The sequence below is a fragment of the Antennarius striatus genome, chromosome 1, assembly GCF_040054535.1.
Source record: "Antennarius striatus isolate MH-2024 chromosome 1, ASM4005453v1, whole genome shotgun sequence".
NCBI classification, from domain to species: Eukaryota; Metazoa; Chordata; class Actinopteri; order Lophiiformes; family Antennariidae; genus Antennarius; species Antennarius striatus.
In genome coordinates, this window is record NC_090776.1 from 5,041,625 (window position 1) to 5,066,319 (window position 24,695).

Here is a 24,695-nt window from a genome sequence, read left to right on the forward strand (position 1 = left end):
CTTCTACCGTATATTCTGCTACTACTTTTGGGATGCATAAACGTCACGTTGGGATGCACACATTTCTTTGAAGTGCATCCCAGGGATGCACTAGTTTCTTGAGGCAAAATGAACTCTGCATGAGTCCAGATTTCCAACACGTCTCCATAGCAAGGATTCTATGAATTTCTTCAAGAGTAAGATTCTGGTCATCACAGACAAAATTAATGACGCTCTGTCCTTAACTCTCACCCTTCTTTAAATCCCTTAGGTCCAAAAACACACACTTAAACCTTTTGGTTCTATGGATGTCTTTTCTCCAATACAGATCAGTCAGATGATTACAATCGTGTCCTCAGCTAAACCATCCCCCTGTCTGCTACACCCAATTCCAACAACACTCATCAAAGGAATTTTGCCTTTACTTAGCAGCAACCTCCTTAAAATAGATAGATAGATATTTTATTAATCCCGGAGGAAATTGTATAATGTAAATAACCTGTCATTATCAACACGATACATACCACGGTCTTACAAAGAAGCAGTAATCAAGCCCCCTTATCAAAAAACCTAACCTTGACCCTGTTGTTCGAAATAATAATTGTCCCATATCAACTCTCCCATTTTTATCGAAGATCTTGGAGAAAATAGTTGCTAATCAGTCGTGTGACTTCCTTAAATCCAACAGTTTTTTTGAGAATGTCCACTCAGGGTTTGAGGAACATCACAGTATGGAAACAGCACCAGTCAAGGTTAGCAACGACCTTCTAACTGCTTCAGATAAGGGATTTGTTTCTATACTGGTTCTCTTGGATCTTAGTGCAGCTTTTGATACAATTGTCCATAATATTCTATTGAAACTGGACAAAACAGTTGGTATTAAGAGATCAGCACTGATGTGGTTTAAGTCCTATTTAACTGACCGTTCCCAGTTTGTTAACGTAAATAATGACTCCTGCCAGTCCATTACAGTTAGCTATGGAGTTACTCAAGGCCCGATTCATGGTCCAATAATGTTTATTTTATTCACACTTCCTCTCGGTGCGAATCAAACCTATGTCTTCCTCTAGGTAAGTTGATAAGGAAACAGTCTATCAACAGTCTATCAACTTTCATTGTTATACCTGGCGCGTGAATTTTCACACGTCATTGTCCTCGCTGTCTACATTCCTCCACGTGTGGACCCTGAGACTGAATGAGAGACCATCTGTGGGACTACCTCTGCTCTTCGGACCCGGCACCCGGAGGCACTCGTCATTATCACCGGTGACTTTAACCACGTCACTTTGGACTCATCTCTCCCCACAATGGTCCAGTGTGTAGACTGCCCCACACGGAAGAACAGAACCATCGATCTGTTCTACACTAATGCTAAGGAGGCATACACCACCACCCTGCAGACCTCTCCACTGATGCTCTCTCCTCCTGTGCTTCCTCTCCTTCCACCCCTGCCACTTCTCCCGAAGGTCTACGGCCCCACCTCAACCACTGTGCTTCCAACCTCGCCACGTCCTCCTTCTCCCATCATGACTGAGACCGGCATCACTGCAGACCTGGTGACGACAACGCTGAGGAGGCTCCGTCCCTATAAAGCGGCTGGACCGGATAAGGTCTCCCCAAGGCTCCTCCGAGCCTGTGCTTCAGAACTGGGGGACCCCCTGCAGTGATTGTTTAACCTCAGTCTGCGGCTGGGGAGGGTCCCGTCACTGCGGAAGACCTCCTGCATCGTCCCTGTACCCAAGAAAGGACGCCCTACTGAGCTCAACGACCACCGACCGGTCGCTCTTACCTCCCACGTAATGAAGACCCTAGAGCGACTGGTCCTGGAGCTCATGTGTCCACAGGTGCAGGGTGCTATGGACCCTCTCCAGTTCGCCTATCAGGCCAAGGTTGGGGTTGGCAACGCTGTCTTGTACCTCCTCCACCGTGTGCTTTCCTACCTGGACGCCGGGGGCTGTGCAGTCAGGGTGTTCTTCTTTGACTTTTCAAGCGCCTTTAACACCATCCAGCCTTGGCTCCTGCAGGACAAATTGACCTCCATGGCTGTGGACCCCTACCTCTTGAGCTGGATTATGGACTACCTAACGGACAGACCCCAGTATGTCCGTATGGGGGACTGTTTGTCTTCTAGGGTGACCAGCAGCATGGGGGCGCCGCAGGGGACCGTTCTCTCCCCCATTCTCTTCACCCTGTACACATCGGACTTTGAGCACAACTCGGATACCTGCCACATACGGAAGTACTCCGATGACACTAGGATTGTGGCATGTATCCGGGAGGGTGATGAGGGGGCGTACAGGGCATTGGTGGCTGACTTCGTGGAGTGGTGCCAACAGAACCAGCTCCAGCTCAAAGTCTCCAAAACCAAGGAGATGGTGCTGGATTTCCGGCGGGCACCTCCCTCTCCACAGCTGGTGATCATCGAGGGCAGTGAGGTGGAGGTGGTAGAAAACTATAAGTACCTGGGACTGCAACTAGACAGCAGACTGGACTGGTCACTCAACTCGGACCTTGTGTACAAGAAGGGGCAGTCAGGATGTACTTCCTGAGGAGGCTGGCCTCCTTCAACAACTGTCCTAAGCTCATTCTCATGTTCTATTAGTCCGTAGTCTCCAGTGTGCTGTCATATGCCATTGTGTGTTGGGGTGGCGGGGCCAGGAAAAGAGATATGGACAGTCTGAACAGACTCATCCACAGAGTGGGCTCAGTGGTCGGGCTGAGCCTGGACTCTGTGGATACGATTCTGGAGAGCAGGACCATGTCTAAAGTCAAGGCTATCATAAACAACACCAGCCACCCCCTGCACACCACCTTCTCCCAGCAGAGAAGCACCTTCAGCGGCAGACTGTTGTCACACAGCGCCTCCAGAGAGGCTGAGGTCCTCCTTTGTGCCCCGTGCCATCAGGGGGGAGGTGGCGAGGTCAGCAAGCGGTTGAATGGATTTAATTTAATTTTATACAGTTTATATTTTAATTTTATACTGTTTATATTTTAATTTTATACTGTTTATATTTTGGTGATAGTTTAGTATATAAGTCCTGTTATTGCTGCATGTGTCTGTTAGTGTGTCTTGTGGTATGTCCTGTGATGTCAGTGTTTCTTTTTCCCCTGGTGTTTATCCAATATTTATTTGTTATGTAATGCCTGAGCATTATTAATCCTCTGGGATTAATAAAGTATCTATCTATCTATTTTAGGCTGCTTAGTTATTTTGCTATAGGCCTACACTGCTGGAGACTTAACATCAAGACTCACTGAACTCTTCTGTATTACTTCTCCTCCTCTCCGCCACCTCTCTGTCTCTTAGTCTTCATTCACACCCTATTAACTCAACTCTTCCCCGGAATTTGTCCTCACAGGTTTTCTCATCTATCCATCCGCTACGGACCTGCTCCTCTAATCCCACCAGTATCACCCCTCATCTATTCGTCAGCTGGGGTCCTGCTTCCTTTCTTCCTCCGTCGCCATCATCCATTCATCCATGCAGCTGTATAAGAAAACACCAGTTGTGTTTTTGAAATAACTGGTTGTGTTTTTAAATAACCAACTAGATGATGGGGAACAAATACAGAAGATAGCTTTACAAATAAAAGCTGATTTGATTGACCACTTACGCCCCCCACTACCTCAAGCTCTCACTCAATCCCATCAACTGAATCCCTGAAACACCTAGGAGAGAAAAGGGTGGAACACAGGAGAATGGGACACAGAGACCTCCTAGACAAACACAGTATCCACAAGGCTTATGATAAAAGGCATCCGCAACCACATTGTTACGTCCCTTAATGCAGGGAATGCCCAAACTGTATGACTGGAGAAACAGAGGCCAATGGTTGGGATTCTGCAACAAATTGAGGTAGGTCAAAGGAAAGTGATCAGTGAAGTCCATGATAGGCAGAGCTACCATACACATTAAAATGTTGCAAGGCTAGAATCAAGGCCAGGGTGTCTTTTTCAACAAGTAGTAGTTCAACTGGTGTTTTTTCATTAAATTTTTTTGAGAAGAAACACACTGGTTCATCCGTCCCCAAATTGTGTCGAATGTAATAACACTGCGCCCAACCCAACATGAAAAGCATCAATCTCCAATTTGAATGCTTTATTCCACCGTGGTGAAGTAATAACCGAACAATTACAAATCAATATTTTAACAGTCTCAAAAGCCCTCTGACAGTCTGGAGATCGCACATACTTTGCTATAGCCTTCAACAAATCCGTTAGAGGAGCCACATTGGTAGATACATTTCTGTAAATAACATCTGTAAGACTTCACTAATCCCAAAAACTGCACAAGCTTCTTTTTAGTTGTTGATGGGGAATACTCATCAATAGACTACACCTTTGCATGCACTGGGCAAACACTTCCTTGTTTGTCCTGCCTACCACATGATCCAAATATGTATGTGATGGTGGCTTTTGCAAATTTAGCAAGAAGATAGTTAAATTTGCGTGAGCTAAACGATCAAACAGCTGCTGATGACAACAACCCAGTGGGAGTTGTGAATGCAGTTATCTATTGAGCTTTGTCTGTTAACCCTTGGTTGCACAAGATACCAATACATCCACTCTTCCACAGGGGAGGTCCAACATGACCCCATGGACTTATTTTCTTCAACAGCTTCGAAATGAAAAGTTGTAATGCACTCATTTTCCAGGTATTCGCAATAAAACAAGTTTGTGACATGAAACCATTTGATTTTTTTTTGTGTTAATTTACTGGAAGAATTAGCAGCATAGAAAGACAGATCCCTCAATGTCTGAATCTGTCACAAACTACTTGCTTTTGGCTGTGACCGTTGCACACAGGGGTACTGAATTTGACACAGCAATCAGTGGTTTTGCGATATTTCTTTCTGGTATACAACGTACACCTCTTCCGCGACGATGTGTGTCTGTTCCCTGCAGACGGGTTGCAGCAGGTTTTGTCACTCCCACCTTTTCCATTGCGGCTGTGATATAGGCTGGTAGGTTCGAAGCACCTTCCAGTCAACTTCTCATGAGAGGTGTCACAGGCTCCGTTGAGAGCTCCGAGACAAATTGTTGTCTTACATGAGTGATGTCTTTGTAAACTTCAGGGTGCTGAGCCCTGTAAAGTGTATAAGCATTCAGAGCAGCAATGTCAATCATATTGTACCATCTCTGCATCTGTCATTTGCAGGTGTAGTTGCCAAACATCTGGTCCATTGTATCCACTCCTCCTTTTGTCTGATTGTAGAACAGGATCACTTCTGACTTTTTGTTCGGGCTGGTTTCATCCACCGTCCTGCTTTGGTACATTGCGCTAAGCAGCAGAACAGCCTTTCTTGAATAGCTGATCATGGTCACGTTGCCATTGAACCCAAATTCTGTGCTGTGGACCTGTCTATACCTAGAAGCCTTCATGACTGGAGGAACATCCTGCTTGTTCAGTCGCAAAGTTCCCACAATAGTCAGACCCTCCTTCAGGAGATGCTCTGCAAGAGGGACACTGGTGAATAAATTGTCAATGGGGATGTTTTGACCTATGTGTCTGAATCCACTGCACAACTGACGGACAATGTTTTCCCCCAGATTCTTCTGGACATTTTCCCCTGGTAGGTACACGATCCTATCAATTGCATACGGCCTACAGGCATCACAAACCCAGAAGATCTTTATTCCGCACTTGGCGGGCTTGCTTGGCATGTACTGCAGAAGCTAGGTCCTCCCTCTGAAAGGCACAAGTTGTTTATCCACTGTCACACAATCACTGGGGATGAATTTGAAGCAGCAGTTGATCAGGAGCAGATCCCATATGTGGTGGAAGGGTGCCAGTCGGTCTGCCCTGGTCCACTTGTCATCAAAGTGTAAGAACCGGTAAATGTCTTCAAATTGACATAGTGGCCTTGCACAATGGGTTGTGCAGAAGACTCCCGAAAAGTGTACGTACCGGCACATCCCAGTCTGTCTCGCTTCCTGCAAGAATGGTCAATCCAATTAAGGACACCAGCTCATCTTTGGTTACATTTCTCCGCTCTCTCCCTGTGTCTGAGGCTGCTCTTTCTTGCTCCTTGCTGGTGCATGTCAGCACCTCTATTATTATATCATCAGACATCAACCCCTTCCATTCATCTTTTGGGTAGACAGTCCTAAACCCAGGTGCAGGTCCTGGCCGAATACGTATCAAACTGTGACTTGGTGTTGCAGCCTGTCTGGGGGGTAACTCTGCCCAGTATGAGCCCTTGTAGCTTCGTTGGTCTGGTACAACATCCACAGCCTCTTGAGACGACTCATCACGGGACTCGTGTGTGTCTGTCAGCCCTTGTTCAGTGGGGGGACAATAGGCTGGGTCTTCCATTTCTGAGATATCACAAAATCTAAGTCACTGCCGTCTGGCTCATCATTCCATTTTTCCTGAATCATTTGCAGCTCACGGTCCACAGAGAGTCGAGCGCTCTCCATTTTGCTATGGATAAAACACACATTGAACTGGTAAAGTTATCAAACTTTAGAATATATCACAAAAAATTAAGTTAATAGGGAAATGACTTACAAGTCATATGAGCCGGCCACGGATGTGGAGGATGTGCGCGGTGCAGCAGAGGTCGTTTGGCTTGCTGTCAGCCCCGGTTGTGTGTTGTGTTGCCTTGCTGGATGTTGCGAATGCCTGCCGGACTGCTGGAGGCAGGGAACGGGAGTACGAATGCCTGCCATCCTGCTGGAGGCTTGGGTTGTGTGTCTGGAGGCGGTTCACGTGGAGCATGCTGAGTGCGTGCTCTCACCCAGCATGCTCCACAACAATCTCCTTCGACTTGTCGACATTCAGATGGAGATTGTTGTCCTTGCACCACATAGCCAGGCAGCTCACCTCATTTCTGTGGGCTGACTCATCATTGTTGTTGATTAGACCCACCAGTCATGTCGTCTGCGAACTTTATGAAGAGGTTGGAGCTGGAAATTGGTGTGCAGTCGTGGATCAGCAGAGTGAAGAGGAGGGGGCTCAGTACACATCTTTGGGTGTCCCCAGTGTTCAGCGTGATGGTGCTAAAGGAATGTTTTGGTATTTTGCGGGGTGAATAGCAAGTTAGTATGTCACATTCAGTATATAGACAGCTTGAAGCGGGCAGGGAAGGGGCTGATGTGCGTGTATCTGTGCTTTCCAGTGTTTTTTAAAGTAAAGGACCATAAAAAAACTCATGTATGCATGGAAATCTGTTTATTCCATCCAAGTGTGCAATATGCCACACACACACACACACACACACACACACACAAATACAGTAAAAAAAAAAAAAAAAGTCCCTCTCACCCTTATGGTGTGGTATCTGTGTGTCATCCTCAAGCTCGGGCCCTCTACCAGAGGCCTGGGAGTCTGAGGGTTCTGCGCAGTATCTTAGCTGTTCCTAGGACTGCGCTCTTCTGGACTGAGGCTTCAGATGTTGTTCCAGGAATCTGCTGGAGCCAATCTTCCAGTTTGGGGGTCACAGCCCCAAGTGCTCCTGCTACCACGGGGACCACATTAACCTTGATCTTCCACATCTGTTCCAGCTGTTCTTTCAACCCTTGATACTTCTCAATCTTTTCGTGTTCCTTCTTCCAGATGTTGGCGTCAGCTGGAATCGCCAGATCTATCACCACTGCTCTCTTCTGCTCTTTGTCCATCACCACTATGTCCGGTTTGTTAGCCAGTAGCTGTTTGTCGGTCTGGAAGCTGAAGTCCCACAGGATCTTAGCCTTGTCGTTCTCAACCACCTTCGGTGGTATGTCCCATTGGGATTTGGGTACTTCTAGTCCATACTAGGTACAGATGTTCCTGTACACTATGTGATGGAGCGGTAGAGACTGCGCCGTCCATCACCGTTCATCTTCGCTCCGCGCGCCTCTCTCTCGCGCAGGAGAGCGGCTGCAGCGGAGCTGTCATTTTTTTCTGGCAGGACCGCAGGAGCGCGGTCCCACTCAGACTGTTTTACCTATGGTACATTCGCGGGTGAGTTATCCACCAAACTGTCGCGGTGGTGCGTCGGGGGTGCACACCCGGCGCCCATGCGTGCTTCCTAAATACAAATGCTCACCTGTGGATGCGGTGTTGCTCCGCCTCTGGAGTGGGCCAAACCGAGGCTCTACGGAGGTGAGTCCTAAATAGCGCATTGTGGCGCGCTATTGAGACAGGACTGTACCATTTGGTACGTTGTTGAACTGATTTGTATTTTGTCGACCTTTTGCTTTATGTAAACAACCATATGAGGGGAATTTATGTTTTATTCTGTTCTGGTTTTATTTTGTAGAGGTTTTTCTCATTCTAGGTTATTATATTAGCTATTGTAAGAACAACCCCGTTCAATCAATGTTGGTATGCCAGGGGAGGGGCATGGGGTTATTTAAGGGCTGCATTTTTGTTTCATGGGTGTGGTAGTTGGAGTCGGAATTTGCATTGGTAAGAGTCAGAGAGTTGCAAGGAGCGATAGTAGAGCGATTGGTAAATGGTTATTGTTGTGGATTTCCTCTGTAGATACTTCTTTTTGTTGCACTGGGTTTTTGGTTTGGGACATTTTATTTGCACTGTAAATATTTTTTCACGGGTTATTGTGGTGTGAATAAAACCCCCACCAAAAATTTAACTTTTGCGGCTGCGCCATCAAGTTATTTCTTTACGGCATACACGAACCCGTCACATTTGGTGTCAGAAGTGGGATGGCCAGCCGAAGGAAAAGACGGTAGCAACAAAAGAAGTTGGAGCCAGAGGAGGCAGAATTGGCTACCACGGAGGAAGAAACACAACCTTTGGGTGAGCTCATTGGTTTAATGAGACATTTTATGGAAGGCCAGCAGAGGAGAGACGAGGGGTTCCTGGCAGAGCTGAAAGGACTCCGGGCTTCGATGCCAGTACCCCAAACGGCCGAGTTGAAGCCTGCAGTGCACAATCTGGTGCCTGCAGAGGCTGTGTCACCAGCTGAAGGGTCGTCCTTGAGCCTCCGGCTGGATCTACCAACACTTGCTCCACGACGGGCCCGCAGCTCTCCCATAGACCCTCACAGGATGCACGTGAGTAGCAGAGACGAACTTTACAGACTTGAGGCGAGACCATACGGCGACCCCAAAATTCCCCCGTACGTGGCTGGAGAGGATATCGAAAGCTACCTCCTGCGCTTTGAGCGCATGGCCAAGACGTGGGGATGGCTGCAGTCGGAGTGGGCGTGCCGCCTGGTGCCATTGCTCAGTGGAAAGGCGCTGGAGGCCTACACAGCAATGGACGAGGAGAGGGCCCACCAGTACCCCGACCTGAGGGAAGCGCTCCTGGCCAAGTTTGATGTTTCACCAGAGACATATCGGCAGCAGTTCCGGTCCAGTATGGTGCCTCAAGGAGAGAATCCAACGGAGACTTACCACCGCCTGAAGGGACTCTATCGGCGCTGGATTCGGCCTGAGCAGCACACGAAGGAGCAGATTGGTGAGCACATCATTCTGGAGCAGCTTCTGCGTGTCCTGCTGGCCGACATTCGCACCTGGGTGAAGGAGCATGAGCCTGCAGATGGGCTAGCAGCGTCCAAGCTGGCGCTGCAATACATCAATGCCCGACGAGGAGGCCCAGCAGCACACCCAGGCGGTCCAGGTCGACAGTTCCAGGCGCAGCCCCGACCAGCAGGCAGAGGAAACTACCAGCCATCCTCGAACCCCAGCTCAGCAGCCAGTCAGCAAGGTACCGGTAAGGAGCTAATCTGTTTTTATTGTCAGCAGCCAGGGCACAAAGCCTCTGTGTGCCCACTCAGAAAGGCGAAGCTTACTGGTGCTTGTTACACTCCGCGAGCTGAGGAGGTAAAAACTGCAGCACAACGGCAGCGTTTTAAGGACGTTGTCATTAATGGACAGCCTGTGAGTGCGCTTATTGACTCTGGTAGTTTTTTAACGCTGGTACGGAGAGACTTGGTGCCCACCGGGGTGATTGACTGTAGCTCACAGGAGGACATTATGTGTGTGCATGGCGACAGGCATTCCTACCCCACGGCAGAACTGACAATTGTGGTGGAAGAGCAGCCGTATTTGATGACTGTGGGGGTGGTGGAGAAGTTGCCTGTGGCTGCCATTTTGGGATGGGACCTACCGGTGCTGCTAGATGTACTGCGGGAAGAGGGGAATGAGGACATGGATGGTGTGAAGGCTCTATCAGGACTCGTGATCAGAGCCCAGGCTAGGGCTGGGGTGACTGCTGAGCAAACCAGGGACCCTTGTTTGGACCCATTTCCCACCTTGGACAGTGACCTGTTTGAGGGAGGGAACAAGGATCCACGGAAGTCTCGCCGGCAGCAGCGATTTTAAAAACGACTGAACTCGAGGGGGCCGGACTGTAAGGAGGGGCTTTTAAAGGACATGTGGGAGGTGCCAGAGAACATTGGGACTGTACAAAAGGAGGATGTGTCTCTAAAGCCATTGTTTGATAAGGTGGTTGCGGGGCTGGATGCGGAAAAGGGCAACAAACAGTGTTTTATTGTTGAAAATGGTGTTTTGTATGCTGTGGCTGATGGTGTTAAGCGCCTAGTGGTGCCTGTGTCCTGCCGACAGATGATCCTGCACTTGGCACACACCTTGCCCTGGGCAGGTCATCTAGGTCGCAACAAGACCTTTTTACGCATGAGTTCCCGTTTTTATTGGCCCTCCATGTATGCGGATGTTCAAACGTACTGCAAAACATGTCCCACATGTCAAAAGACTGCTTATGTGCGCCAGTCAGACTGTGCTTTCCTCCAACCAATGCCCATAATCTCCACCCCCTTTCGGCGCATAGCAATGGACATAGTTGGCCCATTGGTAAAGAGCAGTAGGGGGCACCAGTACATTTTAGTTGTGTCGGACTATGCCACGCGGTTCCCAGAGGCATTTCCCTTACAGACGGTCACTGCCCCTGCTGTGCTGCGCTGTCTCGTACAGTTGTTTTCCAGGGTCGGCATTCCCGAGGAGATCGTGACGGATCAGGGAACAAACTTCACCTCCCGCCTACTGCAGCTCTTCCACCACCAGCTGGGAATCTCTCCAATCAAGACTACCCCGTACCATCCGCAGACGGACGGCTTGGTGGAGAGGTTCAACCAGACGCTGAAGAAGATGCTGCAGAAGTTCGTAGCAGACACTGGGCGGGACTGGGACCGATGGTTACCCTTCCTCTTGTTCGCATACAGGGAGGTTCCTCAAGCCTCCACCGGTTTCTCCCCGTTCGAGCTGTTGTATGGCTGGGACGTCCAGGGGCCATTGGACCTCCTGCGGAAGACGTGGGAGGCGCCTTCGTCTGCAGCCGGTGATCGGAGTGTGGTCCAGTTCGTGCTGGAGATGCGGGATCGGCTGGCAGAGTACCGGGAGGAGGCTGAGGTCAACCTGCGAGAGGCCCAGCAGTCCCAGAAGGCGTGGTACGACAGACAGGCCCGACACAGGGAGTTCCAGCTCGGCCAGAAGGTCCTGCTCCTACTGCCATCCTCCACCAGCAAGCTGCTTGCTAAGTGGCAGGGCCCTTACACCGTCCTCCGGAAGATGGGTCCTGTCACTTATGAGAGCCACCAGCCAGAGAAGAAAAAGGTAAGGCAGACGTACCACGTTAACCTGTTGAAGGAGTGGAAGGAGGCTCCTGTTCCGGTTCCTGTGGCGTCCCTGCTGGTGACGGAGGTGGACAGTGAGGGGGAGGAGGAATCGTCCCTGGCCAGCGTCAACCAGCCTGCCAAACCAGCTCTCAACCACCTGATTACGGTCCAGACCAACCAACTCGGCGAGGTGTTCCAGAGAGTCGCCAAGCTGTTCGCCGCCAACCCGGGGAAGACTGCTCTGGTGGAGCATATCGTCCGCCTGAAGGAGAGGGGGCCAGTCCACCAGCGGTCCTACAGGGTGCCACAGCATCTGGTGGAGAAGCTCCTGAGGGAAGTGGAGGAGATGCAGCGCCTGGGGGTGATCGAGCCATCGCAGTCAGAGTGGTGCAGTCCAGTGGTCATCGTGGTGAAAAAGGATGGCTCGCTCCGCATCTGCATCGACTTCCGGAAGCTCAACGCCATGTCGGAGTTTGATGCTTACCTGATGCCCCGGATCGACGATCTTCTGGAGAAGATTGGCCGAGCGAGGTTCATCACCACCCTCGACCTCTGCAAGGGCTACTGGCAGGTGCCCCTGGAAGAGTCCAGTCGTCCATACACGGCGTTCCGGACACCTGCTGGGCTCTTCCAGTTCACCGTCATGCCCTTCGGTCTGCATGGAGCTCCTGCCACTTTCCAGAGGCTGATGGACCGTGTCCTGCGGGGGTGTGAAGACTGCAGTGCTGCCTACCTGGATGATGTGGTCATCTTCAGCGCCACCTGGGAGGAGCACTTGCAGCACCTGGAACGAGTCCTGAGCAAGATCCAGCAGGCGGGCCTGACACTGAATCCGGCCAAGTGTCAGTGGGCCCAGGAAGAAGCGCGGTATCTCGGCTATCGGCTGGGACATGGAGAGGTCCGGCCGCAGATGGACAAGGTGGAGGCCATCCGCAGCAGTCCGCGGCCGTGCACCAAGAAGCAGGTGAGGTCTTTCTTGGGCCTGGCTGGCTGGTACAGGCGGTTTGTTACCCAGTTCGCCACCATCGCTGCTCCGCTGACCGCCCTCACGGCGAAGGACCAGAGGAATCCGGTCACCTGGAGTGAGGACTGCGAGACCGCCTTCCAGACCCTGAAGACCTGCCTGTGTTCGTCACCTGTGCTGAGGAGCCCCGACTTCAGCCAGAGGTTCCTGGTCCAGACTGATGCGTCGGCCGTGGGACTGAGAGCTGTCCTGACCCAAGGTGCGTCAGGAGAGGAGCAACCGGTTTTGTACCTGAGCCGTAAGCTGCTTCCACGAGAGACCAGGTACTCCACGGTGGAGAAGGAGGGCCTGGCCATCAAGTGGGCTCTGGAGAGCTTGCGGTACTACCTGCTGGGGAGGGAGTTTGACTTGGAGACTGACCATCGAGCGCTAACCTGGATTAACTCGATGAAAGAACACAACAGTCATCTCACCCGCTGGTACCTGTCCCTGCAGCCGTTCCGGTTCCAAGTCCGCCATCGGGCGGGCAAAACCAACGTTGTGGCGGATTATTTATCAAGGTTGCCGCACATCGTCAACCTCGGGGAGGAGAAGGATAATGTGATGGAGCGGTAGAGACCGCGCCGTCCATCACCGTTCATCTTCGCTCCGCACGCCTCTCTCTCGCGCAGGAGAGCGGCTGCAGCGGAGCTGTCATTTTTTCTGGCAGGACCGCAGGAGCGCGGTCCCACTCAGACTGTTTTACCTATGGTACATTCGCGGGTGAGTTATCCACCAAACTGTCGCGGTGGTGCGTCGGGGGTGCACACCCGGCGCCCATGCGTGCTTCCTAAATACAAATGCTCACCTGTGGATGCGGTGTTGCTCCGCCTCTGGAGTGGGCCAAACCGAGGCTCTACGGAGGTGAGTCCTAAATAGCGCATTGTGGCGCGCTATTGAGACAGGACTGTACCATTTGGTACGTTGTTGAACTGATTTGTATTTTGTTGACCTTTTGCTTTATGTAAACAACCATATGAGGGGAATTTATGTTTTATTCTGTTCTGGTTTTATTTTGTAGAGGTTTTTCTCATTCTAGGTTATTATATTAGCTATTGTAAGAACAACCCCATTCAATTAATGTTGGTATGCCAGGGGAGGGGCATGGGGTTATTTAAGGGCTGCATTTTTGTTTCATGGGTGTGGTAGTTGGGAGTCGGAATTGGCATTGGTAAGAGTCGGAGAGTTGCAAGGAGCGATAGTAGAGCGATTGGTAAATGGTTATTGTTGTGGATTTCCTCTGTAGATACTTCTTTTTGTTGCACTGGGTTTTTGGTTTGGGACATTTTATTTGCACTGTAAATATTTTTTCACGGGTTATTGTGGTGTGAATAAAACCCCCACCAAAATTTAACTTTTGCGGCTGCGCCATCAAGTTATTTCTTTACGGCATACACGAACCCGTCACACACTATCACAGCTACTTGGTTGTGCCTTTCCATGTATGCTGACACGGCGAGCATCTTACACCCTGCTACCACATATGCTGGACTGACTCTGGGGCTTCTTTACATAGCCTGCACCTTGGGTCAGATCTACTGTGGTAGATATTGGCCTCTATTGCTCTTGTACTTAGGGCCTGTTCTTGTGCTGCCATGATCAGTGCCTCTGTGCTGTCTGTCAGTCCAGCTTTATTCAGCCACTGGTAGGTCTTCTTGATATCAGCCACTTCCTCTATCTGACGGTGATACATGCCGTGTAGGGGCTTGTCCCTCCATGTCGTCTCCTCCTCCTCCTCCTCTTCCTCCTCAGGTTTCTGCTGTCTAAGGCATTCACTGAGCAGTTCGTCAGTTGGGGACATCTACCTGATGTACTCTTGGATTTTTGATGTCTCTCTCTCTCTCTCTATATATATATATATATATATATATATATGTATATATATTACATGCATATATACTGTATATTTTCTTCTTTTCCTTTCGGCTCATCCTTTCAGGGGTCGCCACAGTAAATCAGTTGCCTCCATCTCACCCTGTCTTCTGCATCCTCTTCTCTCACACCAACTGCCTTCATGTCCTCTTTCACTACATCCATAAACCTCCTCTTTGGTCTTCCCCTAGGCCTCCTGTCTGGCAGTTCAAAACTCAGCATTCTTCTACCAATATATTCACTATTTCTCCTTCTCCAAAAAATCTCAGTCTGACATCTCTGACTTTATCTCCAAAACCTCTAACATGTGCTGTCCCTCTGATGTACTCATTCCTGATCCTATCCTTCCTGGTCACCCCCAAAGAGAACCTCAGCATCTTCATCTCTGCTACTTCCAGCTCTGTCTCCTGTCTTTTCCTCAGTGACACTGTCTCTAGGCTAAACAACATCGCTGGTCTCAGTAGAGTTTTGTACACCTTTCCTTTCATTTTAGCTGAAACTCTTCATTCACACAACAAGTAAATTGCCTGTGTTATTCCATTTCTTCACTACGTTCCTTACAGTGTAAACTGACAGTTGAAATCTTTGACATAGCTTTTTGCATCCTTTCCCCAAACCATAATGTTGAACAATCTTTGTTATCAGGTCATTTGACAGTTATTTTGGGGCTCCTCTGTTGCCACTCTTCATGAAAAATGCAAAAAGGACAACAACTTACAATTGGCCACCATAAATACCCTTTCTCGTGATTAACTTTACCTTTGTATGTAGGCCAAGGGTCAATGAGCTTACTAAACTATTTTGTGTTCCAGTGCTAAAGTTATTCAAATCAAGAAAACAACAAGGGTGCCCAAATTTATGCACCGGCCTACTTTAGTTTAAATATCTGTTGCATACTTTATATAAATCCTAACTTCATTTCACTTCTCAAATGTTATTCTGTTTGTTTGCTATATGATATATTTTACTGAAATTACTGATCCGAACAACCAGTGATTTATAAAGGAAATCTGGAAAATTATTAGGGGTGCCCAAACTTTTTCATACCACTGTAATCCTTGTGACAAGTTTGTATTCCTATCATTTTCATTGTTTGTTCATCCAAACCAGATCCCCTTGCACTTACTGGAATGATGGCTCCACATACACCAACTGGCTCATGCTTGGTTAGACACATAAAGCTTTCATCTGTAAAAACAAACAAAAAAAGCAAAAAAACACACACATCAATTTACCACTCTATTCTGTATTGTGTTCATTAAACAAAGAATGCAGTTAAATTGTTTTTCAAACTGAAACTCTGTGGTCTCAGCGCATTTCTTCTTGTCCACTTTCACTATTTTTTCTAATTTTTTTTTTTTGATAGTCTGTTAATAAAGAGTACAATTTCATCCAGTTCTAGACAGTACAACATTATGGAATTTGTTCTCTACATGAGAGGAGTGGAAGAGAGCCTAAGGAGCAAGTTGGGGCTAAATATCTTGTTCAAGGGTACTTTGGCATTTAGACTTGGGGAACTGGGGCTCAAAACTCTTACCAGACTACCCAACAAACAGAATTCATAAAGCTGGGCTTGCACTAGCCATTCGCCACGTCGCCATAGGCGAAGTAAATTCCAGAGTAGCTACAAGGTTTTTAGCCTGTGTAGCCATAGTGGCGTTATTCTTTTTAGGAAAAAAGGCAAAAACTTTTTTGGACTCGCAAATATCCCCGAGTGATAACAAACTTTTTCTCTCGCTAGCGCTGCTATTTCCGTTGGCGCATCCCAACGGGAATAGCCGACGGACATAGCCAAAGCATGCCGACGAAAATAGCGGCCGACGGAAATAGCCGAAGCATGCTGACGGAAATAGCGGCTGACGGAAATAGCCGACGGAAATAGCCGAAGCATGCTGACGGAAATAGCGCTCGGGTCATGATTTCCTCTCGTCCAATGAAAAACAAAAATATTCTATTTTTACAAGCTAAATTGGTGTACAAGGCGAGGATGATCAATCGAAAGAAATTAAGAATCCAGTGTTATATAGTAGGGTTTGTGTTAAATTCTAATTGAACAACAAATGGTGAATGCTGAGACGGGGGAGGATTGGTGACAGACCGATCAGAAGGTAAATGAAAGATATTATCAATACTTTTTTGTAGTCTTAGACAGGCAGGAATAACCAATCCCTTAATGCTTTGTAATTCTGGCAAAAATAGTTAATTGTGCTCCGCCCACAAACTGTTAGGGATGTAGTGTCTAGTGATGTGATCACCTTGGATGATGTCACTATTGAGGCCAAAACCACCGTGAATAATTTAGGTGTCATTTTTGATCAGGATTAGTCGTTTAACTCTGATGTGGAGAAATTAATCCACTGGCTTGATGACAAGCCAGCGCCAAGGTGGCACTGGCTTTCATCATATCCAGACAGGACTACTGTAACTCACTTTTCTCAGGCTGCCCCAAAAAGTCACTGAAGACACCACTACCACTGAGACCATATTTCTCCTGTGTTGGCTTCTCTGCACTGGCTCCCTGTGAAAGCTAGGATAGATTTTAAATACTCCTCGTCACCTACAAAGCCCTTCATGGCCAGACACCAACCAATCTGAAGGAGCTTTTCGTATCCATCTAGAGCACTATACTCTCAACATACAGGCCTACTGGTAGTTCCTAGAATCTACAAAAGTAGGACAGGAGCTAAAGCCTTTAGCTATCAAGCCCCTCTGTTGTAAACCAACTCCCTTTGGGAGGCAGACACCCTCGCATTATTTAAGACTCGGCTTAAAACATTTCTTTTTCATGCAATTTACAATTAAGGCAACTTAGGCTGCTTAGTTATTTTGCTCAACATCAAGACTCACTGATCTCCTCTGTGTTACTTCTCCTCCTCTCCTCTCTCTGACCTTTCTCTCTCTTAGTCTCCATTCACACCCTACTAACATTGACTGCCAAAGACGCCATATGGCGTATTTTAATTTAGTAACTTTGACTGCCAAAGATGGGCAGCACGGTGGCGCAGTGGTTAGTGCTGCCGCCTCACAACACGGCGGACCCTGGTTCCAGTCCCACTCTGTGCGGAGTTCGCATGCTCTCCCTGTATCTGTGTGGGTTCTCTCCGGGTTCTCCGCGTGCAGCAGAGTGTCCCCCGCCTCATGCCCTATGCCACCGAAATAGGCTCCGGCTTCCCGTGACCCACTGCAGATATAGCGGTGGTAATCTGAAAATGAGATGACTGTCTGCCAAAGATGCCATATGGTGTCTTTTGGCAGTCGGTCATCAGTCAGCCATATGGCGTCTTTACCTTTTTTTGCGGGAAGGGGCAGATTGAAGTCTTCTACACCTGGGCTGTGAATTTCAGACCTCGGTTGTAATGGATCTGCTGCCAGAGGGGGGAAGCAGTTCGATTTATCTGAGATCGGTCGTATGAAGAAGTAACACGCCGATGAATTGTGCATTGGAAAATGGCATAGCGGTTAGCGAAACGGAAGCATGGAGATGATCGATTTAATAAGTTAACACTGGCACAGAGCCTTTCTGGCAGTGTATTGGCAAGGAGTGTGTTGCCGATCAGGGATGATGAAGGAGGAGGCTCAGGAGATGCTCCAAATATTACGGTTGGTGAGCGCCAGAGCAACGAGCAATGCCACGAGTGTAGCATTGCTTTGGAATGGGACAATCGATGTAGTATCCCAAATGCTCCTCAGGTATCTGACAAAAACGGTCTTCAAGTAACTACATACAGTTCTGTTCATGGGGCCTTCCTTTGTCAGACGCGCTTCCAGGCAAAAATCACCACGATACATAAAAATACGTTTAATCCTTTATTAACGAAAAAAGAATAATCAACTCATAAAAACTGTTCACAAACTCATATAAGTGACTCACAAAGACGTATCAATAAAAAACGTTGTGTGATGTGTTGCGGCAGTCAACAAAAAATACGGCAACCCCGCTCACCCTCTCTCTCTCATCCACACAGGTGAGAAAATACCCTATTTAACCTATATTGACGTTCACGCCCACATCCATTTGACCCTCTTATTCCTTCAATGAGATCACAAAAAACAACATCACAAACAACAACAAATACAATATTCAAACCATCATCATATCATCTCATAATACAAAATACCTGTAAATTCATTCATGGCTCCTACACATTTGTTTTAATATGTTTGGTATGAAGTCTGATATTATTGTTTTATCGTGGAATATCCATGGGTTCCCGCTAGTGCACTATATACCGTATTGGCCTGAATATAAGACAGTGTTTTTTGCATTCAAATAAGATTGAAAAAGTGGGGGTCGTCTTACATTTGGGGTCTAGACATTATACCCATTCACAACGCTAGATGGCGCCAGATATCTTTATAGCGAATGCTGAACTTAACTCCCCAGGCAAAAGCGAACCCCTGTCACAAAGAAGAAAAATAAAAATAGCGGTAGCACAAAGAAGGAAAAATAAATAATAGCGGTAAAAAAGAAAGCAAAAGAAAATAAGAGAAGAGATAAACAGAAAATGGAGAAACGTAGCGACAATCTGGAGAAAAGTGGGTCGAAGATCGGCCAGGTTTACTGGCAGCTGAGAAGTTATGATGGTGATAAATGAGGCAGTCTTAAAAACATTGCAAAGCGGCTGAGAAATATGGTGTCACAGAGTGTAATGTACGGAGATCTGGTGCAATTATTTTCTGTATAAAAATTAAATTTGGTGTTCAAAAAGTCTTTTTCAAACTTGAGTCTTAAAAAAAGGGGTCGTCTTATAATCAGGGTCATCTTATATTCGGGTCAATATGATATTTTGAGTATCAATTTTTTTAGAAAATTACCACAAGATGCAATTATGTATAGAACAATTAAAACCACAGAAACACAAGAAATAAAGCCAACAACATCAACCAAAACAGAAAGATAGGGGATAAAACAATATAAATAAGAAAAAAAAATCTGCATAATAGTAATGAGTTAACACACACACACACACACACACACACACACACACACACACACACACACACACACACACAAGACCCGCAGGCATGCAGAGGAGAGGATGACGATAGAGCGGCAGTCAGCTCCTCTCTGGTGCATTTAATGGGCAACTTGTTTGGGGTCGTGTCAGCTGAACTCAATGAAGCCTATCCCAGCTGGTTACGTTCAAGAGGTGGGGTATGTCCCAGATTTGTATCCAGCGCATTGCACAGCCACACAGAAAAGCAATCACTTATTCACACACTCACACCTGCGGTAAATTTAGAACAATCCGTTAAGCTAAATGGAATGTTTTTGGAAGTGGGAGGAAGCCAGAGAATCCACACAGACACAGGGAGAACATACACACTCTGCACAGAAAGAAATCAAACTTGGAACCTCCTTGCTGTGAGGCGACAGCACTACCCACTCCTGAAAAACAACCCCACAACATAATCTCCCCTCCATCAATCTATACACTTGCCACAATGCAGGCAGACTAGTACAGTTCTACTGGAAACTGCCAAACCAAGATTCATTCATCAGATTGCCAGATGGAGAAGCTTGAAATGTCAAAGCAGGGAACACCTGTCAACTGTTCTAGAGTCCAGTGGTGGCATACTTTACACCACTGCATCTGACAGTGTTGCATTGCACTAAGTGATGTAAAGATTAAATGCAGCTGCCAGTCTCGAGCAAATCTGAGGATGACTTGATGTTTGGCAGTCCTTGACTGCAGAAATTGGCGACCTCCGTGCACTATGTGCCACAGTATCTGCTGACCCTGTGTTTTGATTATATGTGGCCTACCACTTGGTGGCTGAGTTGTAGCTGTTCTCAAATGCTTCAACTTTATTGTACTCTAGTACTGCTAACTGTTGTTTGTGGAATATTTATTAGTGAGAAAATTTAACAGCTGAACTTATTTCACAGTTGGCGTCCTGGAATCGCAAATGTTTGTAGATGTAGTCAGCATATCCATGTGTTTGTGTTGCAACCTTAATTAAACACACCATCTCCCCATTCAGCTACTCTTTTAAACCAGTCCTGTTTGTTTAATGAGCATACAACTGACTTGCGAGGCACACATAGCTTTGCTATGGCAGCGCGTAGGTCACCCGTGATGCCAACTGCTCTGTCCCTAGGTGTATGTTTTTATTTGTATATAATGTAATGTGCTTTATGTAGCTGCCCAAGCAGCATCTTGCCGAGCAACAAGGACAATGTACAGGACCTACGGGGTATAGGATGTACAGGACCTACGGGATATAGGAAGGAGCATTAATAAAGATTGATCAGCTGATATTGTTCGGGAGATCCCGGAGGAACTAGTTAGGCCTCCAGACTCAGAATGGATCTAGCTACAGACTAGTTATTCTCAGCTTGATACTGACCAATGTGAGTTTGCTAGTGACTAAGATGGATGAAATGAGACTGCTAATGGACTCGGACAAGATCGTAAGGATTAGCTGTGCAATTAGGGCCACAGAAACCTGGCTCAGTCTCTCCATCCCACATGCTGACCTGGTTAGCTGCCACTGTTCTCAAGACCTGGAGTACCTAACCGTAAAATTTTGACCTACTTAACCTTTACACTTATCACACAAACACTGTGCGGTGCTTATCACGGCCTGCTACATAGCTCCAGATGCTAAAGTTAACACGGCCTTAGGCTTGCTGCATGATGTCACCGAACAAACATCTGAACTCAATCCACATAATTGCAGGGGACTTCAACCATAACACACTGGACAAGGCCTACAGTAACATCAAAAATGGCTACAAATCCAAACAGCTACAGCTGCCGCACCATATATTTGTGTATCTTTTTGTTTCAAACACCATTTTCCAACTTCTCTGAGGGGAGCAAAGGATTTTTCAAACTCAAATGTAGAAGCAATTCATGCTTTGACATCTATCAGGTCCTTCTTCTTCTGGGATTGAACGTGCATACTCTGGTGAGCACATTTCTTCACTTTGTATTTGTTGTTTAACTGATAATATACTGTTTTTCTCTTTTAAAAAAAACAACAAAACTTTAAATACCTGTAAAAATTATTTTAAAGATAACTGCTAAGCAACTGTTACCAACACTAGCAATGGGTTTTCTCTGAGTCCTCTCTCCTGCTTGGTCTGTCTTACATTTAGCTACTCCTCTGCCTGCTTTACTAAAAATGACACTTGTAAAAAGTGTAGTTTACTTCCGCACCATAGAGTCAAATCCAGTAGTCATGATAGCTAGCCAGCCCCCTCCAGCAGGTAGCTCCTGCCAGCTTACCCCCAGCATCTCCCAAACGGGACATCAAGCCGGATGGTGTGGCTGTTCGAAGGAAGCATGGTCCGAAAAAGAAGTCCATCGCGGTTCACTACCAATGTTCATGTTTTGATGAGTTTTCCCGATTAGTAATGAGATGCTGAGTATAACTCTTAGGTAACGTCCTCAGGAAAGTGAAGTTAGCAAGTTCAGTGGCCACATTGAGGTGTCTCCCTGGGGTCAAACCAAGATAGATAGATAGAGACTTTAATAATCCCGGAGGAAATTGCACAAGAGGCATGGAGTCAAACTTGAAGCGGCTGGCGAAGGCTAAGTAAAAACTGTAAATTGTTATTCACATTGTCACTACAGACATCCAGTTATGCCAGTTGGACCTCAGGAAAATTAACACGGAGTTTTGCCGAATCTAGTCTTAGTTTTTTATGAACCGCTACCCAATCTGATCAGTGAGAACATTTTCTGGGTGGCTGTCTAGGTGGTGTCCACAAAAGAATGTGGGATTCAGAGATAACAAGATATTCTGGGGAAAAACCAGGAATGACTATATTAGAAGGACAGCACATGTTAGAAGTTTTGGAGATAGTCAGAGAGGCCAGACTGAGATGGTTTGGACATGTCCAGAGGAGAAATAGTGAATGTATTGGTAGAAGGATGCTGAGTTTTAAACTGTCAGGCAGGAGGCCTAGAGGAAGACTAAAGAGGAGGTTTATGGATGTAGTGAAAGAGGTCATGAAGACATTGGTGTGAGAGAAGAGGATGCAGAAGACACGGTTGGATGGAGTCAACTGATTTGCTTTGTTAATATCATGGCTGGTTGAGATACATTATGATGCACTTTAAATTCATGCAAATTTATACCCCTTGACCAACTTTTCACTAATGATTCACTATTGGATTATCTGTAATCTACCAGATGTTTAACTGTCTTCTCTAAGACAGAAAATCATTTGTCCAGTCGGTTGCAGATCAGGTCCAAAGTCATCAATTTTACATAGGTGTCAGAAGTCATAACAGAATATATAATATCATATATTCTTAATACAACGGTAGAAAGGCTACACAGACATGACCCTCTCCACTCACTTCCTCAACTAACCTGCTGCTTGTTTGAACTGAGTCCAAACCTTTGAATAAAATTACAAAAACAAATCTTAGTTTTCTAAATCTTTATTCTAATACAAGCAATAATAATCCCCTCCTTATTTATTACTATATTTTTCCAATCGGTAATATTTTCTTTTTCACAGCAACAAGTCAAGGCAGATGATCCACCAGAGACTTAGGAACTGTCCAAAGTTTCTTCCCAATAGGGAGTTTTTTACTGGCCACTGTAGTTTTATGCTTGCTTCTCGGTGTTAAATTATGTCCTCTTTCTCTGACTCTGTGAATCCCTTTGAGGCGCCTCCGGTGTCATTCGGCACTGTATAAATTAAGCTGACTTCAGTTACTCAGTGAAAAGAAATTTCCCACAACACACAAAACCTGCCACTTAGCTATATTTCAAACATGCGCTAAGGACATGAATCATGGATGACCAAGAACTTCCTGCTATAAAATTTAAATACAACTAAAATAATGGTTCTTAGCCAAAACCATCTCAGAAATGTGTACTCTGTGATGGAGTCAACCTACATTGCGACTCCTTGTCCACCCGCACAACTGTCAAGAGCCAAAGACATAATACAAATAATACAAATTTCAAGGAGCGCATTGTTTTCTCTTTGCAATATTTAACAAATGAGGCCCATGGTAACTCAAACCCACCTGTTAATTGTCCTCTGGTTGAAAGTGTCTGCTGCGCTGAAATTGCCAGAATTGTAGAACATAGAAGTGGTTATGCTAACTACTGTACTTAAAATAAATTTATTACAGAATATAAAGATTGAAGTTATAGTCGATTTGAATAAAAGTAATTGCACATCTTCAAAGTTATTTTAAGACAGCATCATGTCAGCATCATGTTAATTTTTCCAGTCATTATTGCCAAGCACCAATGTGCTCTGTAATTTTTTAATACTTAATCCTAATTTAACATTTAATCCTAACCTATAGCACAATGCTTTAATATATAGCTGTCAGTGTAGTTCAATTCAGCAGACAAACTCTGGATCTCAGTCTACACATTGACCTTCTCTGGTTTCCCATATGAGTGATCATGACTCCCCCATGACAGGACTCATTTCAGCTGCCTTTATCTTTCAGTTGCTGGGTGAATCTGTATTCCATTGCAGCTTAGTGAGGGTTACATTCTCCCAGGCAGGGCATCACAGTACAACATTGTCTCCATACAAAAGTTGAGTGTAACACAATAACCAAAGGTATACTCAGGCCTACAGCAACTCTAGCTTGTTAACAGTCCTCATTCCGAACTGACACACAGTGATATGTTCTTTACAATAGACACAGCGCTCTGAGGACACAAATATTCCATCCTATTGATGATGAGTAGTCATAAATAGACAGACGGATGGACGGACAAACAAACAGACAGATGGCTGGACAGATAGATAGCAATTTCAAAAAAGTCAAATTAAAAAGAAAATATTTACTTTATCCACATTTGTACTAAAGTCGATGGAACCAACTAAAGTTTTACATTCCTGTTCAATTCTTTCACGTAAATTAGAAATTCAACCAATAGTTTCACCTAAACAATGAAGAAACTTGAACAGAGATGAAAACACAATATCTGCTTGGGTAACAAACTCCCTAAGTCATGCAGTTCGGGAAAATCACATCCATTATCCAGTGTTGCCAACTTCTACTTGCTGAGGTTGAGTATGATTGAAATACTAAATAGAGAGGGCACGATCTTCCACCAAAGTAGTTTACTTGACCCATTATGTCATTGAACGTTAACTCTACAGTCACTTAATAGTTTGCATGAAACCATAACGCTGCTCACAAATATTCACTTCTGCCCTTAGTCTAGCTTCCACTACTCTTTCCCATAACTTCATTGTATGGCTCATCAGCTTTATTCCACTGTAGTTGCCACAACTCTGCACATCTCCCTTGTTCTTAAAAATGGGCACCAGCACACTTCTCCTCCATTCCTCAGGCATCTTCTAACTATCTAAGATCCTG

General features: G+C 46.3%; 2 protein-coding genes across 4 annotated transcripts in view; one reads left to right on the forward strand and one right to left on the reverse strand.

Annotated features, from left to right (window-relative positions):
* Positions 1-24,695, reverse strand: part of aldh1a3 (aldehyde dehydrogenase 1 family, member A3) — a 58,004-nt gene that overhangs the window by 27,031 nt on the left and 6,278 nt on the right. For all 3 annotated transcript variants that reach the window (XM_068342167.1, XM_068342259.1, XM_068342344.1), the window contains exon 5: positions 15,503-15,564. In XM_068342167.1, the coding sequence (XP_068198268.1) occupies positions 15,503-15,564 (62 nt within the window). The remainder of the gene's footprint in view (positions 1-15,502; positions 15,565-24,695) is intronic.
* On the forward strand, positions 7,247-10,251 carry LOC137595481 (uncharacterized). Its single transcript, XM_068315633.1, has one exon. It carries the CDS (start codon positions 8,740-8,742, stop codon positions 10,249-10,251), a length of 1,512 nt encoding a protein of 503 aa, XP_068171734.1. The 5' UTR covers positions 7,247-8,739.